The sequence below is a fragment of the Chlorocebus sabaeus genome, chromosome 21, assembly GCF_047675955.1.
Source record: "Chlorocebus sabaeus isolate Y175 chromosome 21, mChlSab1.0.hap1, whole genome shotgun sequence".
Taxonomy (NCBI): Eukaryota; Metazoa; Chordata; class Mammalia; order Primates; family Cercopithecidae; genus Chlorocebus; species Chlorocebus sabaeus.
This window is the reverse complement of record NC_132924.1, coordinates 85,054,708-85,071,123: the sequence shown is the minus strand read 5'-3', so window position 1 is coordinate 85,071,123 and position 16,416 is coordinate 85,054,708. Positions and strand designations below refer to the sequence as shown.

The following is a 16,416-nucleotide window of genomic DNA, read 5'->3' as shown; positions in this document are numbered from 1 at the left end:
CCCGCCCCGTTTCTCTATCTCTAAAATGAGTATTGGAATGTCTGTCATAGAAGGTTAGAACTAACACATGAAAAACTTAGCAAAATCCTTAAGATAAAATAGTAATGCAATCATGTTATTTTTTCTTCTCCCTTAAAAAGAGGACTTTAAACAAATTGGGCCAGAAGTAAATTCTGAATGGGGAGTGCTTGAAAGCTTGTAAGAGGCTGAGCCCCTCGGGAAGCAGACCCTGAGATGGAGATTGGCTTGCAGGGTATTTAGCAGGAAGTCCTCTTGGGGTTCACCTCAGTGCAGTGGCGAGGAAGGAAGCAGAACTTGACAGAGGGAGGAGTTGATCTGTGATGCAGGCCTAGTGACAGTCTTAGTCACGTAAGTGGGAATGGCCCTGCAGAGCTGTACCAAGTTGTAGTGCCAAGGCCCAGCCTTCACTGGATGTGAGCCACCCTGAGAGGTAGCCTCGGCTTTGGGCAAAGCAGCTCTCTTCAGCTGAAGCCATCCCAGAAGGGTGCTAGGGTTTGAGGACTGTCTACCCTAGCACTCCCAGCCATAGGGAGTGTCACTGATTTCCAAAGAAGGATCTGGGAGGTGCATCACAGTACCTACCACCATGCTTTGCCTTGGCCTTGTGGTTCAAGGAGGATGACGTTCTGCAATCTCTGGGAGAGCTATCTTCTTAACAGTCAAAGGCAGCAATGTATTTTCAGGTGGTACCTTTTAATATCTCAGAAACAATTATGTACCTTTCATTCAATATGCTTCTGATATTTCAAAGTCACATAGGCCAGAAAGGAGTTGTGTGACATGTCTCAAAGGCTGACCGTGATAACTGGCATAAGAATGCAGTCCTGATTTTGAGTGTGCATATTTTTGTGCCTCTTAGGTGAGCCTGCAAGGTGTCTGAGGCCTGTGGGCACAACCTATTACCAGATGAAGGCAGATCTCAAACATGTGGCAGGTCTGAGGGCCAGAAGATGGAACACAGCATTTCTTTATTCTCCCCAGTGAGTTCATTTGAATCACAGAGCAGTATCCGGGAGATACCACTTCATCTCCACATAGTCCTACTGTGACACAGGTAGCCACCGGAGAGTTCCTTGCGGTTAGGAATAACCAGCTTGCTTCTAACTTCATCTTCTGGAGGGGAAAAAATAGAAGGGAATAAAGAAGAAAAACAGTTCTATGCTATACTTTCAAAATGATAGTACCAAAAGAAATCTCCAAATAACTTCTGTCTTTCCTCCAGCCCTGTCCCAGACAGCTAGAAAACAGGGAAGTACCTTGAAATAGACTGTTGCTTTGTTTTTTTCCACCATATTTTATCTTTCCCTACAGCGGGGTTTTATACATATGTAGAAGAGGTGACCCCTTTTCCTTTTCCATCATAGTTCACTATTTCATGAAGTAAGTACCTGAGAAAAATTTAGTTCTTCTTGGTCAGGCGTGGTGGCTCACAACTGTGATCCCAGCACTTTGGGAGGCCAAGGCAGGCAAGTTGCTTGAGCTCAGGAGTTTGAGACCAGCCTGAGCAATATGGCAAAACCCCATCTGTACAAAATATACAAACATTAGCCAGGCGTGGTTGCACACGCTTGTAGTCTGAGCTACTGGGGAGGCTGAAGTGGGAGGATGGCTTGAGCCTGGGAGGTGAAGGTTTCAGTGGGCCGAGATCATGCCACTGCACTCCAGCTTGGGCAATGGTAAGTCTCTGTCTCAAATAAATAAAAAAAATTTTTTTTTAAAGAATTTAGTTGTCCTTAATCCCTTTCCTTTTTTTCTGTTTCTTCCAAATCTTATCTAGGTTCTTCAGAAATTCTACCCCTTTATCTCTTTTCCATTTATGAGCCCCCCCAAATAATCCTCATCAAAGTTGATAAACCTTAGTGGATACTTCCATGCCATGCCAGAGCCGAATGTGAAATGAACATGGATGTAGGAGGGAACCAGTTTGAAATGTCCTCTGAAATCGTGACACAGAATTCCTTGAGAATGTCGACAACACCAATGCCTGCTCCATCACTGCCTTCTGACGGACACTGCTATGTTTTCAGCACCAGTGTTCAATATTTTACAAGCACTGATATAAAATTTTATATTTAGTTTCTGGTGCAGTCAGCTTATTTTTGCTGTGAAAAACAAGTTCCCTTTTGCCATGAAATAGGATTCTGTGGGCTAGCCTCAGAACTTGAGAAGAGTAGCTCTGTGTGTTCTGTGTTGTAAGCAGTTGGCTCATAAGTGACCTTTTAAACCACAACCTGTTCATGAGTTGGAGATCCTTTTAGCAGAAAGATGAAGCCAAAATCTGACCTGAAGAGAAAAGTTTTCCTTCCTTTGTATCACCAAAGACAAAGCATTTTCATGATTTCTTTCCTGCATTGTGTTCCATTCATCTTAGATGGTCAGCCTGTAAAGGGCAAGGGCAGCCTGTGCTGGGCTAGAATTGACCTTTGCCAAGTAGAATCATTTTGAATATTATTTTGACAGTGATGAGGAAGGGTATGTTATTGTCTGTGGTTTAGAGCTATGTAGTTGACTTATAATAATTCTTTTTTTGTTTGTTTGTTTTGGAGATGGAGCCTCACTCTGTTGCCCAGGCTGGAGTGCGGTGGCGCGATCTCAGCTCACTGCAACCTCCGCCTCCCATGTTCAATCAATTCTCCTGCCTCAGCCTCCCGAGTAGCTGGGATTACAGGTGTCCACCACCATGCCCAGATAATTTTTGTATTTTTAATAGAGAAGGGGTTTCGCCATGTTGGCAAGGCTGGTCTCGAACTCCTGACCTCAAGTGATCTGCCTGCCTCAGCCCCCCAAAGTGCTGGGATTACAGGCATAAGCCACTGTGCCTGGCCAATAATTCTTAATACTTTGTTTTGCTTTAAAATTTTAAAAGTCATGGACTCTTGTGATTTTCTTTTTATTCAGTTTAAAAGTTTTAAAATGTGCATTGGTTCTTGGCATGAGCAAATAGCATCGTTGAAACTAAGAAATGAGTCCCCATTTCACTGCATCATTTACCTTCTTTTTATCTTCCTCATAGAAAATTAGGAGTTGTGTTTGAGACTGTTTCTCACGGCTGTTTAATTCTTAATAAACTGTCAATAGGTACTGAACTGATGTCATTATATAAAGGAATGATGACACTGTTAGTAATAACAGTTAGTTGGTTAGGACATCTTTTTCAAAATGGTTATGGTATGAATTTAGTGTTTTCAGCTGACAGAAATTTTTTAAGGACTTACCTATAAACTGGGTTTATATACATATAAACTGAGTTTATTAATCCAAGTAAATTTTTCCATAGTAGCAAATGGGCAGAGATGAACACATCACCACAGCAGTAGTTTTTATATGCAGTTTAAAATTGTGCTTTCAGGGCCAGTATGACTAAAATAATAGAACTGAATATTTATATTCCCAGCTTTACCAAGGGTTCATTCTCTATGATTGTTTCCTGCAGCTACTAAGGATCAATTTATAAGAAACTGTTCAATTTATAAGAAAAACAAGAAAAGGAAATTGAGGGATCAAAATGCTGTGTAGGCATCTTTGGTAAACCTTGATATTATTTGGGGGAAAATGCCCTTGGGAAGTATATGATGAGTAAACTTTTGTATAAAGAGACAGCTACTTTATAATAACTGGTGACAATGCATTTTGAATTATAGACATGTTTCATGTAGAAACACTTGGAGAAATTTAAAGGGGTTTAGTTGAAAAGTTGTTTCCAAATGGAATTTGAAAATAGCAGATGCTTTAAGTGCATTTGACAGAATTGCACATTGAGGCTTCATTAATGCATACATGGTGTTTGGATGTCTGCTTTGCTAAACTGGTTTTCCTTAGTTTATGATACATTATATGCTACCACTGAGAAACATGAGCCAACCATATTTTCAAATTCTTCGCTCTTTACCTAGAACTGCCTTTCTCTTTCATAACCTGAAGCCTAAACATTTTTCCTGAGTGTAGTATCCATCCATCTATTCATTAGTACACAGCAAGGTGGAGTTACTTATCTAACTCAATGATTGAGAGTGACTTGCCATTTTAGAAGATAAAGATCAAAGTCATTCCTTGAACTATATCCTAAAAAATATTCCTCTCCAATATGATCTGCAGTTTAAAACTTATTCCTTAGATACTTTTAGTTATGAGAAGAGTCCCTGAGGTTGTCCAAATCCATTAAAACCTAGGCACCATTTCTCAGTGGCTTCATTCATTCATTCATTCATTCATTCATTCCGTGTGTTTGTACTCCATTCTTATACTCAGATGCTCATGCTGGCTCTTGAAAGATGAATGAGAAATAGTTTCTCTTCCCAAGTAGAAAGACACAGATAGACAAAGTGCTGTAATATTATGTGATGCCTTACTATATTTGAGGTGTGGTCAGAGTGTCCTGAGAACACAGATGAGGGAGTAATTGCATTCCACACGGACCCACAGATGACAAAAAGGAAGGAGTAATATCAGGAAATCTTCTAATGTCCTAACCTTGGAGCAAAGCCTTAAATTAAAGCTGCTTTGCATTTCCCAGTGTAGTAGTGAAGAAGGCAACCCCCTAAAAAGGGAATAACAGGTGTAAAAGCACTGAGGTCTGCCAGAAAAAGCTCGATGAGAATTTGAGTGTGGCTGAGCATAGGGCAGTGTGTGGAGAGTTGGGTTGGGTGTGAGCCTCGAAAAGTTGGAGAGCAGTTGATAAGGGCCTCATGAGCTGCTGAGAGCAGGCTGTCTCTTCTGCATTATCAGATGGCTGTTGCAGGTGGAGACAAGTGTCCACTTGATTACAGGCAGTGATTACACAGACTAGGCTGGTTTGGAGACAGTTCTTTGGTAAGTACTATACCATGTCACTGCTGAGCTGAAAGTCCTCTTGCAGACTCAGAATTTGAGACTGGCAGGGGAACCTCAGTTCATTTGTCTAGCTCCTTTGTTTTATAGAGGAACCATCTGAAGGCCAGTGAGATTAGGGAACGTCTTTGCTTACCTTTAATGTTTATTACGTATTGCATATTACATAGCTGAATAGTCAAATCAGAATTCACCCACATAGACTGTTTGGATAAGAAATGAGATAATACATAGTGATGGCTTAGACAAGCTGTCATCCCAGTTTTAAATAACTCCTATGAAAGAATGACTTTTCCCAGGTAATGCAGTTTTTGGTTCTTAGAATTTAAAGCACACTTTTAAAATAGTATTTCCAATAATAAAAGAACCCTACTGTTGAAGACCAGAGCATTTAATGGTAATGACCACACCTTTAAACCACACCCTCATTCACTCACCCTCATTCATTCACCCAGTGATTATTTACATCCAGCCACACCCTCATTCACTCACGCGGTGATGATTTACAGTGAGGATGTGGAGATTCTGAGAGGTTGATATCCTGACCCAGGTCACACAGGTAATAAGTGATGAGATTGGGGTTCAAATCCATGTGTCAAAATGCCAGGCTTGATGCTATTTTCCTACACTTGAGCATCTTGAGGATGGAACTTGGATCACACCAATGTTTAAGAGGAGGGCTAAGAAAGAAGGTCTGGAGAAGGCTGGCGGGTGTGACAGAAGCAGTAGAAGATTCAAGAGAGGAAAGACTCCTGGAAGGCAATATGAATGTGGCCACATTGAGGGGACTGGAGATCTTAGTAAAGCAATTTCAAAACACAGCTAAGGCTGGATTGCAGAGGCTGAGGAAGGTGAAGAAATGAAGTCTATTAGTGGTACTGCTGTGTTCAAGAAAGTGATGAGGAAAAAGAGCAGAGAGCCAGAAGTGAGGGAGGCAGCCCTGGGTGTCCGAGGGTGTTCCTGAGTGGTCGGAGCTGTGTGCAGAACTGTGTTGTGTACAGAACTGTGTTGGGAAGTCCATGCGCCAAGACTTCTAAGAGAAACATCAGTAGTGCAGAGTTTGGAAAGGCAATTCTGAGTGTACGTTTGTCTTGAAGTCTTTTAAATTGCAATCAATCTACTGTCAGTTCAGTTGCTGATCCCTTGTAAGAAGAGGTCTCTGAAAGTTAAATGAAGTCATCTGTCAAGATATATAGACCCTTGATTGTTTTGCCAGCAAAAAGCTGTTTGCACGTCGTTATGAGGCTATATGGTATTCGTGGCTGTAGTTAGAAAATGATATCATAAATTAGTGCTTGGCTAAATGTTCTTAATTGGTTTCTATCCATATCGTTACTTTATTCTGTCTCATGGACTTTGGGTTGTGTTTTCTGTCCTGTGTTTTGACCTCTACTGTTAATTTTGTTTTGAGATCATAAAAGGGCATGAGACTTCTTTTTTTTTTTTTTTTTTTTTTTTTGAGACGGAGTCTCTGCCGCCCAGGCTGGAGTGCAGTGGCCTGATCGCAGCTCACTGCAAGCTCCGCCTCCCGGGTTTATGCCATTCTCCTGCCTCAGCCTCCCAAGTAGCTGGGACTACAGGCGCCCGCCTCGTCGCCCAGCTAGTTTTTTGTATTTTTTAGTAGAGATGGGGTTTCACCGAATTAGCCAGGATGGTCTCGATCTCCTGACCTCGTGATCCGCCCGTCTTGGCCTCCCAAAGTGCTGGGATTACAGGCTTGAGCCACCGCGCCCGGCGAGACTTCTTTAAAAGCTCGTTACTTATTGGCATGTTTTCATTTTTGACAGATGAGTGTGTTCCTTTAGGTTTGTAAAATATACATTCCCAACAGTAGCAATAACTTATTTTGGGGATTGGAGTTATATCTAAATCTCACTCTGAAGCAAAATTATAAGTTTCCCTCCTAAAATTTTGGCCTTTTAAGAATCATTTTCTTTTGATGTGAATTGTGAGTTGATTTCAGTGTGCATAGTATTTCATAGGAGATGTCTTCTCTCTTTTTGTGTGTTGAAACGCATTTTCTTTATTTCTCCATCTTTTCTTCATTTCTGACTCAAGCTTTACTTACTATTCAGGGAAGAATCACTGAGCTTTATTCTCTCTATAATTCCTGGAGTTGCCAGAAAAGGACTAATCTATGCGTACTTTCTCTCTATGGGTACAACATCCTAGTCCTGTTCTGCCCTGCAAACTGTTTCAGAAACCAATTAATCTAAACCATTAATCTGTAATTAATTGTGATCCCCCTCCCCATTCCAAGTGGTATTGTGCAAGTGGGAATTGTGGTGGCTGTGTGTTTAGACCTGTAGGAGGGCCCAGTCATTACTAAATAAAGTGTCTCTGTTGATTACTGCACAAGAAGACTGCTTTTATGCACCACATACTATGCTAGGCTCTGGGCATGTAATGGTAAGCAAATTGATGCAGTCCCTTCTCTTGAGAAGTTTATAGTTTATGGAAAAGAAATCTACTCCAAACAATATAGCAGAAAGGTAAACCAAGCCTAATAATAAGCAGGAGATATATTCCTCATTTATTATTGAACATATATTTATTAACTACTATGGGCCGGGCATTTGGATGAGGAGTTAAGAAAGCAGTGAAACAAAGGGTCACAGTCCTTTAAGGAGCTCTCAGGCAATATCTTTGTTTGTATCTGTTATTAGGTGACAGCATTGATATATTTTATATTATTTTAATACATTTCATATATTTGAAATGCATGTTTATAACACTTAATCTGACCAAGAAGTTGGCAAAGTATATGAACTTAGTGATTTTCTTAGAAAGATACAAAATTAAAATATGACAGAGGGTTCCAGCTATCAAATTATACTTCCTATTTATATTCATTTTTCCTAGTCAATAATATTTAATAATAAGCTGTAATGGACATGGTTGTCTTCATATATTCTATATCATATTTTTACAGTTATTGCCAGTTTCCGAGGAACCGTTCCATATGGCCTGTCATTGGAAATTGGAGATACGGTTCAGATCCTGGAGAAGTGTGATGGTGAGTAGACTTACGAACAACCTCCTCAACATACGACTGTTTATAAAGTCTACAAATTCTGTCCATACCGCTGTTAATCTCTGGAACTTTTCCAATAGTCACAGCAAGTCATTTTTGACAAAATTGTTTCCTGCATTTTCAGTGTTTGGCTAATGGAAAGGCATCATTTCCTATTTTAAAGCTGATGATAATTTTTTTTTTTTTTTTTTTTTTTTTTTTGAGACACAGGCACGCTCCGTCGCCCAGGCTGGAGTGCGGTGGCGCAATCTCGGCTCACTGCAAGCTTCGCCTCCCGGGTTCACGCCATTCTCCTGCCTCAGCCTCCCAAGTTGCTGGGACTACAGGCACCGCCACCGCACCCGGCTAATTTTTTTGTATTTTTAGTAGAGACGGGGTTTCACCGTGTTAGCCAGGATGGTCTCGATCTGCTGACCTCGTGATCCGCCCGTCTCGGCCTCCCTAAGTGCTGGGATAACAGGCGTGAGCCACCGCGCCCGGCCCTGATGATAATATTATTTCTTTATAGTCATTAGATGCAAACAGAGAAAGCAGTTGAAGCTACCATATCTGTGGGAGTTCTTGACTCAGTGCCAAACTAGAAGATTTTTCTCAGAATCCTCAGGATCTAGTAGATCCCACAGGACAGGAAGAAGCAGAGGCCCAGAGCAGACATGGCTTACCTGAGGTTGAGTAGCCAGATGCTTCTGGAGGGCTCCTGCCCAGACCAACTCTGCTCCAGACCTATAGTTTTTTCCCCTCAAACTTGGAATAAAATTATTCAATGCACTTGATTAATATTAGTAGAATATATTGTCTGACCTTGTATGATTATTATTAATTTGTGTAGTAGGTAACTCATTTAAGATACCTAATAGTTCTCAAATGTTTCCATTCCTATTCCACGAAACATCCTTAAACACTAGTCCTTAAAAATATTTCTGATCAAATGACTGCTCTTTTTTTGTTTTGTTTTTGTTTTTTGTTTTTCTTTGAGACAGGATCTCCCTTTGTCACCCAGGTTGGAGTGCAGTGGTGTGATCATGGCTCACTGCAGCCTCAATCTCCTAGGCTCAACGGATCCTCCTGCCTCAGTCTCCCAAGTAGCTAGGACCACCGGGATACTCCATTATGCTTGGCTAATTTTTTTATTTTTTATTTTTTGTGGAGACGGAGTCTCACCATGTTGCCCATGCTGGTCTCCAACTCTTGGCCTCAAGTGATCCTTCCACCTTGGCCTTCCGAAGTGCTCAGATTGCAGGCATAAGCCACTGCACCTAGCTTTTCTTTTTCTTTTTTTCTTTTTCTTTTTGAGATGGAGTCTTTCTCTGTCACCCGGGCTGGAGTGCAATGGTACGATCTTGGCTCACTGCAATCTCTGCCTCCCGGTTTCAAGTGATGCTCCTGTCTCAGCCTCCTGAGTAGCTGGGATTACAGGCACATGCCATCACACTCAGCTAATTTTTGGAATTTTTAGTAGAGATGGGGTTTCACCATGTTGGCCAGGCTGTTCTCGAACTCCTGACCTCAGGTGATCCACCCGCCTTGGCCTCCCAAATTGCTGTGATTAGAGGTGTGAGCCACCGCGCCTGGCCACCTAGCTTTTCTTATTGACAAAATGACTACATTTTAGAGCCCCATTAGTATATCCCAGTATTACCTATGTTTTTCTTCTTACAAGGTTTTCCTTACTAGGAATTTATATTATGATGACATTTTATCATATCAAGGTTTATTATAGATTAAACTGTATTCCCCCAAACAGAACTACTACATTTAGTTAGAGCCTAGCATTAAATGGTGGTGATATTGGAATGTTTATTCTGTCTACTGTGATTGATACCTTAAAAGATATAATAAGGTTTTCTATGTTATTACCACATATATTTTGTCTGTTTCTACTTTGTATACAGATAAATATAAAATTTATTTCGAATTGCTGTATGAAACTGGGCTCCATATTTAATAGGAGGTATTTTGTAATCTAAAATTTTTTCTGTATAGTATAATTGGACAGAGACCTCTCTATGACATTTTTGCAATTCTCAAGAAGTTTTGGTTTTTGTTAGAATAATTATTTACAAATGGATGTATTTCTTGGATCTGTCTTTATGGCAGCTGATAAACCCTGAGATACAGAGATTCTGATTTTCAGTTCATTCTGCTCTCCTCAGACTGATTTTAAAACTGGTAAGGGATGATATTTTACAATATATCCTTTTAAGAAAATGTATTATGAGGAGGAAAAATGCTTAAATACAAAGCTCAAATATGTTTTGTATTAAAATTTTAACTAAAATTTAATTATTGAAAACATTCTATTAGGCATAATATTTACTACATAGTATAATAATTTTTTTTTTTTTTGCCATTAAGCAAAATGGTCTTTACACTTGAAAAAATACAATATATATGCTGATTTGTTTTAAACTATAAAAAGACATGTAAGGACAGTGCTGCAAAATTGATTCAGAATTGCTGGGAGCTTAAATCCAGCAGTCCTTGAGCCCGCTTATTGGCAAGGCATGCGACCTAAGACCCCCAAGATACCTGCAACCTTGGATAGTACTGAACCTTATACATTGTACGTTTTTTCCTTTACATGTGATAAAGTTTAATTTATAAACTAGGCACAGTTGACAATGACTAATGATAGAATAATTACAACAATATTCTGTTCACAGTTTCATGAATAGAAGATTCATTTTTACCTAGATTTTAGCAATCTCAGCGTATGGTTTTTTCCTTTCCTTATTAAATTCAAGAACTTTCACCTTTTCACTTAAAGCACTGTATGGCTTCTCTTTGGCACTTTCCAGTTGCCAGCATCACTACTTTTGTGCCTGGGAGCCGTGATTAAGTAAAATAAGGGTGACTTGAACACAAGGACTTTAAAACTGTGATCCTCAATCTGATAACTGAGAGGGCTAGTAAATAACTAATGGGTGGGTAGCATTGACAGTGTGGATATGCTGAACAAAAGGATGATTCATGTCCTGGGCGGAACTGAGCGGGCAGGCACGGGATTTCATCATGCTACTTAGAATGGCATGCAGTTTAAACCTTATGAATTGTTTATTTCTGGAATTTTCCATGTAGTATTTTTGCACCCTGGTTGACCATGAGTAACTGAAACCGTGGAAAGTGAAACCGCAGATAAGAAGGGCCTACTATAATAGTTATTCTACAGAATAAAAATTATGCTGAGCTTTTGGTCAGCCATTGTGCTGATGAAAATGTGCCAGTTAATTCTGGCAGTGAATGAGGGCTTTACTCTTCGTATGATATGAGACTGATCTTAACCCAAGATGGTGGGCTTAAGGATGTGCAATTCACATCATGTCTGTTGGCCAGGTACTCTTATTTGGTGGCAGAGTCTGGCCTTTGTAGTCAGGCAAGTAGAATTTGGAAATGTATGAAATCTTGTGCAGATTCTTGACTTTCCCTGTGACATAATGTGGCCTTTCGTAAAATGGGAAGAAGTGGTGCTCAGAGAGGTCAAGTAACTTGGCCAAGATTAAACAGATAGTAAGAAGCAAAGCCAGAATTGAAGCCCAGTGCTCTGATTTTAAAGCCTTTATTCACATTATGGGTATTTCTGTTGTTTATAAAAATTTTTGATACAGTTTTTTAAAAATGGTTTTATTAATAGAATTCTTATGTGTGCTCACTCGAGCTATTTTGTAGCCTAAGGCCAATACTTACCATATTTATCCATAGAATCTTTACATGTATGGTAAAATTTCATGGCAAAGAACAGATTGATTTGTCATTATCCTTAAAATATTACAATAGTTTATCAAAATATGACCATGATTATTTTTCCACAGGCTGGTACAGAGGATTTGCCTTAAAAAACCCAAATATCAAGGTAACAATTGTTATTTCTAACTATAATTATGAAATTTATTAAGAAATATAGTTATTTAAATTATTTCTTTATGCAATTGAAATTACAGTTGGGACTCAGTTGAAATGCCAAATGATAATGCAGATTTTCATAATTTTGGAAATTCCTTTGAACTTGGATTATAGTTAAGATATGCTACTCAAATGATAATACTATTTAGCTCTTGAAAATTGTACTGAGAAGACCTTAATAAGCTCATTATATGTAAACAAAATCTTTTTGAAGTAGTAGTTTCTCAGAGAGCTAAATTAAAATTCAGGCAGGGGAAATATATATTCCAAAAGAAATATTAAATAGCAGTATTTAATCTTTATGTTTTCCACAATATCATTTGCAAAATATTGGTTTGGAGAAACAAGTATACTTAGCGGCATGTTAAGAGTCCCTTTGGGTTTGGTGGGCTGAAGCGAGGAAAACAATATTATTAAAAAACCCATCTTTCTTACCATTTCAGGCAGAAAGTAAGATTCATTATCCTTGATACATTTCTATAAATCCTCAGGAATTATAGCAAGAAGTAATGTCATTTTTGTTTTATCTTTTATTTGTATAGTTTGTGATTTTGACCCTAATCCTTACTAATATCTGTATTTTTCTATCTTACTCTAATCTCCTCAGTCTTCACCTATATTTCCTACATTCTCTAATATTTTCACATATGTCATATTTATTTTTTTGGTTTAATTCTAGTTTCAGGATTGTAGATAAGAAATTGTATTTTCATTCTCAAAATACACTTTTGCCTTTTTCCTTAAATATGCCATTTTCTGGGTCATTCAACTGTGTTTAATTACTTCACATATTTTAGGTCATCCTAAAGGGGAACCGTAAGGGACAAAAGAGTATACAAATTTAATTTTTTCAATACTTTAGTCTTCATTTAACATTGTTTTTATATATCTATGAGGCACATGCAAATATAGCTTCAGTATTTAATGAATTCATTTAGACCATGTTTGAGAAGGAAACTTAGTACGATTTCTGTGTTATTTCTGTCACTTCTAATAAACCTCGTGTCTGACTTTCCCTGATTAGTTAGAATTACTCTATTTGTTGATCCCACCATATTGAAAAAAACAAGTGAGTTTTAAAAATCTGCATATATTTTTTTTACCACTATTGAATGGAAAGAATTTTGCTTATTAAATTTTATTTTATACTTGGATCCACAATGGTGATATGTATATATTCAAATGACATTTCTTTTCTTAAATATTTAATTGAGTTTGTCATTTAATTATGCATTAGAAATTCTTCAGAGGATAATTGCTGTTTAATGAACAATCAAATTGATGCTCATTTTTTTGTTGTTGTTTCTTTCAATTTCCCATTTAGAACAAAGAAACAATTTCTTTGCCCTATCATTTCCCTGCAATAAAAAGCTTCAAGCTAATATGGCTTCTTTTGTTTGGTTTCTGTTCCATCAGAATGGCAGTATGCTGATTAACTGCTGCTGAGTTGTCATCAAAAATCTTCCATAACACAGAATATACATATTATCTCTAGATTCACAATGATATTTTTTGTATGTATATTTTCAAGAGAAATATGAGTGTTTTGGGGAGAAAAAAGAACTACCACCAAAACAAAGAACCTTTCAAAACTATGCAATACATATTTTAAAAACTTAGTATATGATTTTTATGTAGAATTCATGAAATTTCCTTATTTTCTGTTTAATAAACAATATATTTTCTGAGCAAGATTAAATTTTTTTGATCATGTTTGTTTAGAATGTCTCTAAATTTGTAAAGTAGTTAATGGTAGAAAATGAAAGGATGGATCTTAAGCCACAGTAGATTTCATCCAAGAGAATGTGGTAGAGATGTTGCTATTCCCTATTCCTGATATTGTCATGGTTGTATGGCTGTGTCTTATACAAATGACTTGTGAAACCAACCCTGCCTTAACAGCCGGCATCGTAACCTTCATGTTTTCTTTTTCAGGGTATATTTCCTTCCAGCTACGTTCACTTGAAAAATGCCTGTGTGAAGAACAAAGGGTAAGAATGAGTTTTATTAGTAGTTGGAGGATTTTCACAGAACCTTTGCTTCTTTTGGAATTTGAAAGGCATAGTAATTGTCTTGAAAAATGAACTGTAGAAGACCATACCATTGTCTGTGTTCTTTGTTAAAGATATATTGCATTAAGACTGTTGGTGGAGAAAATTAAAGAACCCCATCTGTGCATGCTGGACAACAGGATCTGAGGGACTGGAGGTCTCTCAGTGTCCACAAATCAGGGAATCAGCCTACGCTTGAGCAGGAGTTGGTTCTTTTTGGTTTCTTGCTACTTAGGGAAGCATGTCAGTCAGACCCATTAAATGCTGTCATATTATCTCAAACCCCAGGAATTTCCTAGGTTCACCACTGATTACAAGATGCATAGTGTGTCTTTCTCTAAATGGGCATAATAACATATTCTTGTGTGACCACTTCACAAAGCCATTATTCTGTTTTAGAGAATGTCATTTATATGATACTTTGATTGAGCTCATTGATCACCTAGTATTTCTAATACATTAAAAAAATTTCTAGTCTATTTCTAAAAGGATGTGAAGTGGCAGTCACTTTAACATAATTCCTATAAGATATAGCAGAGTAAAACAGAAGAGCTTGCCTGTTTAAATAGTTAGCACGAGCAGATCATTCATTATAAGGGGCCAAGGATTTAGACACAAACATTTGGTGTCAGTGTCACAAGGGCTGTTCACATGATCATTGCATAATTTTCATCTTATGCCAAGAGAATACAGATTCAGCCGTAGAAATTATATTTTTTCTCAAATAGTGATAAATAGCAATTTGTTATTTGAATTCTTAAAGCATAGTAATGGTATTTTCCAACTCGAGTCTCATGACAAAAATTCCAAAGAGGCTATTCAAATAGGTGATTCTTAATTTCCCCCCCAATGAAAGTGTGGTATTAAATTTCAGTTCAGTGAAACAGCCTCTGCAGTGGCTACGAGTCTATGGTATAAATACTTTAAGAGTTCCCTACATGGGTAAAACTTAAAGAATCTCAGAGATCATTACTTTACATGTCTTATGTGTGTGAGCTGCTTTAAGCATGTTAGTAGTAGTAGTCAGTATCTATTATTGAATAATAATTTATTCAATTATTATTCAATAATCTATTATTATTCAATTATTTATTCAATTTATTCAATTATTATTCAATAACCTATTATTGAATAATAGATTAAAAGCATAATTCTAATTCTAATAGTTACCACTACTACTACTGATCTTTTAAGAAATGTGTGTCCTTCAGAAGTGTGCAGCTATAATGCACCAGAAGCATCAAGCCGAGTTGTTAGTCCTTTTGAAACTTTCCTACCAGGCTAGATGTGACACCATTCAGCCCTCCTCCAGTAAACCAGAGGATACTTCAGAATACACTCCAGCCATATGCTTACTCTTTATTCTGATCCTTCTGTGCTAGTGATCTGGGCTTGGCAAAGTGAAAACGCCATGGGCTACCCCTGTTCCTTAAAGTGTTCATTTAAACAAGCCTGTGCAACCAGTCCTCTTTGCTGCCTTTGTCCCAAGCCCAACCCTGACCTCCCTCAACTCTGCAGTGCAAAGGGCATCATATGCTCTGACCAAGGAAGAGAAAAGAGAGAATGCTATGCTAGCCAAGAGGATGTCAAGCATCTCTCCACTTAATCAAAGTCTATCCCTCAAAGTGAGTTGGGGTAGGATATGATTTTTAAATAAGTACCTCCTTTTTTAAAATCCTGGTTAGTAACTGGTGTATATCTGATCCCCTTCCATGAGCCCCAGGAAGTTTAAATGTGGGCAAAGGTACCTAAAAATTGGGTTGTGTAAGTTTAAGACTTTCTTATGGGGTCTCCACCTGACACCAGGTATGATGGACATTGTGCAGCGGAAGAGCAGAAAAGCCCAACATTAGTTTCTAAAAAAGAATTATTGGAATTGACTCAGACCCTAGGTCTTGGGCTGTTACTGGAAGAAAAACTATGGCCTGAAAACATCTGAGGGCATGTATTGCCAGATGATTGCTTTCCCAGAGAGGAACATCTTTGGGGTTTTGGTATTACCTGTCCTATTTTAAGTAGATTTACGGCCCACTAGGATGAAATAATGGAAAAGTCCATCCCAGAATAACTGAACAAAATATAATTTCAGAGGTAACTACTTACGACAGACTATTTGAACACTGATTTAGGTTTTGGAGTAATTAATAGAAAACAGTCACCTTGCCTAAAATGGCAATTTTATGCTTAAAAAATTAAATTTTGCTTGGACAACCCCCAATCAACTTCTCACAGACTGAATTGTGTGTCTTTTCTTTCTTGTGTCTTCAGATCAATGTAGGACTGATGGAGGTCAATTAAATTATAGTTTACGGACTGGGAGGCTACTTCTGTATTGTTTAATTCCTACTGAGGTCGTGTCACTTTTTGAATGTTTAGTAGGATGTCAAGTTTTCCTGGAAATTCAGTGTTTCCTCCTTGACCTTGTATAGGATCATTTTATAATCTCCATCTCCAAATTTTCATCATTTAAATTGCAACAGCTGCTTCAAAAGCAAAATAAATGTACTACCATTTAAAAATGTCATATGCAGGCTTAATAAAAGGTTCTGTATCTGTCACAGTTTATATATTACTGTTTACTTT

At 38.0% G+C, this 16,416-nt stretch overlaps 1 protein-coding gene across 4 annotated transcripts in view; it reads left to right on the top strand.

The window, feature by feature from the left end:
* Positions 1 to 16,416, top strand: part of DOCK4 (dedicator of cytokinesis 4) — a 474,019-nt gene that overhangs the window by 191,774 nt on the left and 265,829 nt on the right. For all 4 annotated transcript variants that reach the window (XM_073009284.1, XM_038004467.2, XM_007982617.3 and 1 more), the window contains exons 2-4: positions 7,781 to 7,864; positions 11,692 to 11,732; positions 13,718 to 13,773. In XM_073009284.1, coding sequence (XP_072865385.1) covers positions 7,781 to 7,864; positions 11,692 to 11,732; positions 13,718 to 13,773 — 181 coding nt within the window. The remainder of the gene's footprint in view (positions 1 to 7,780; positions 7,865 to 11,691; positions 11,733 to 13,717; positions 13,774 to 16,416) is intronic.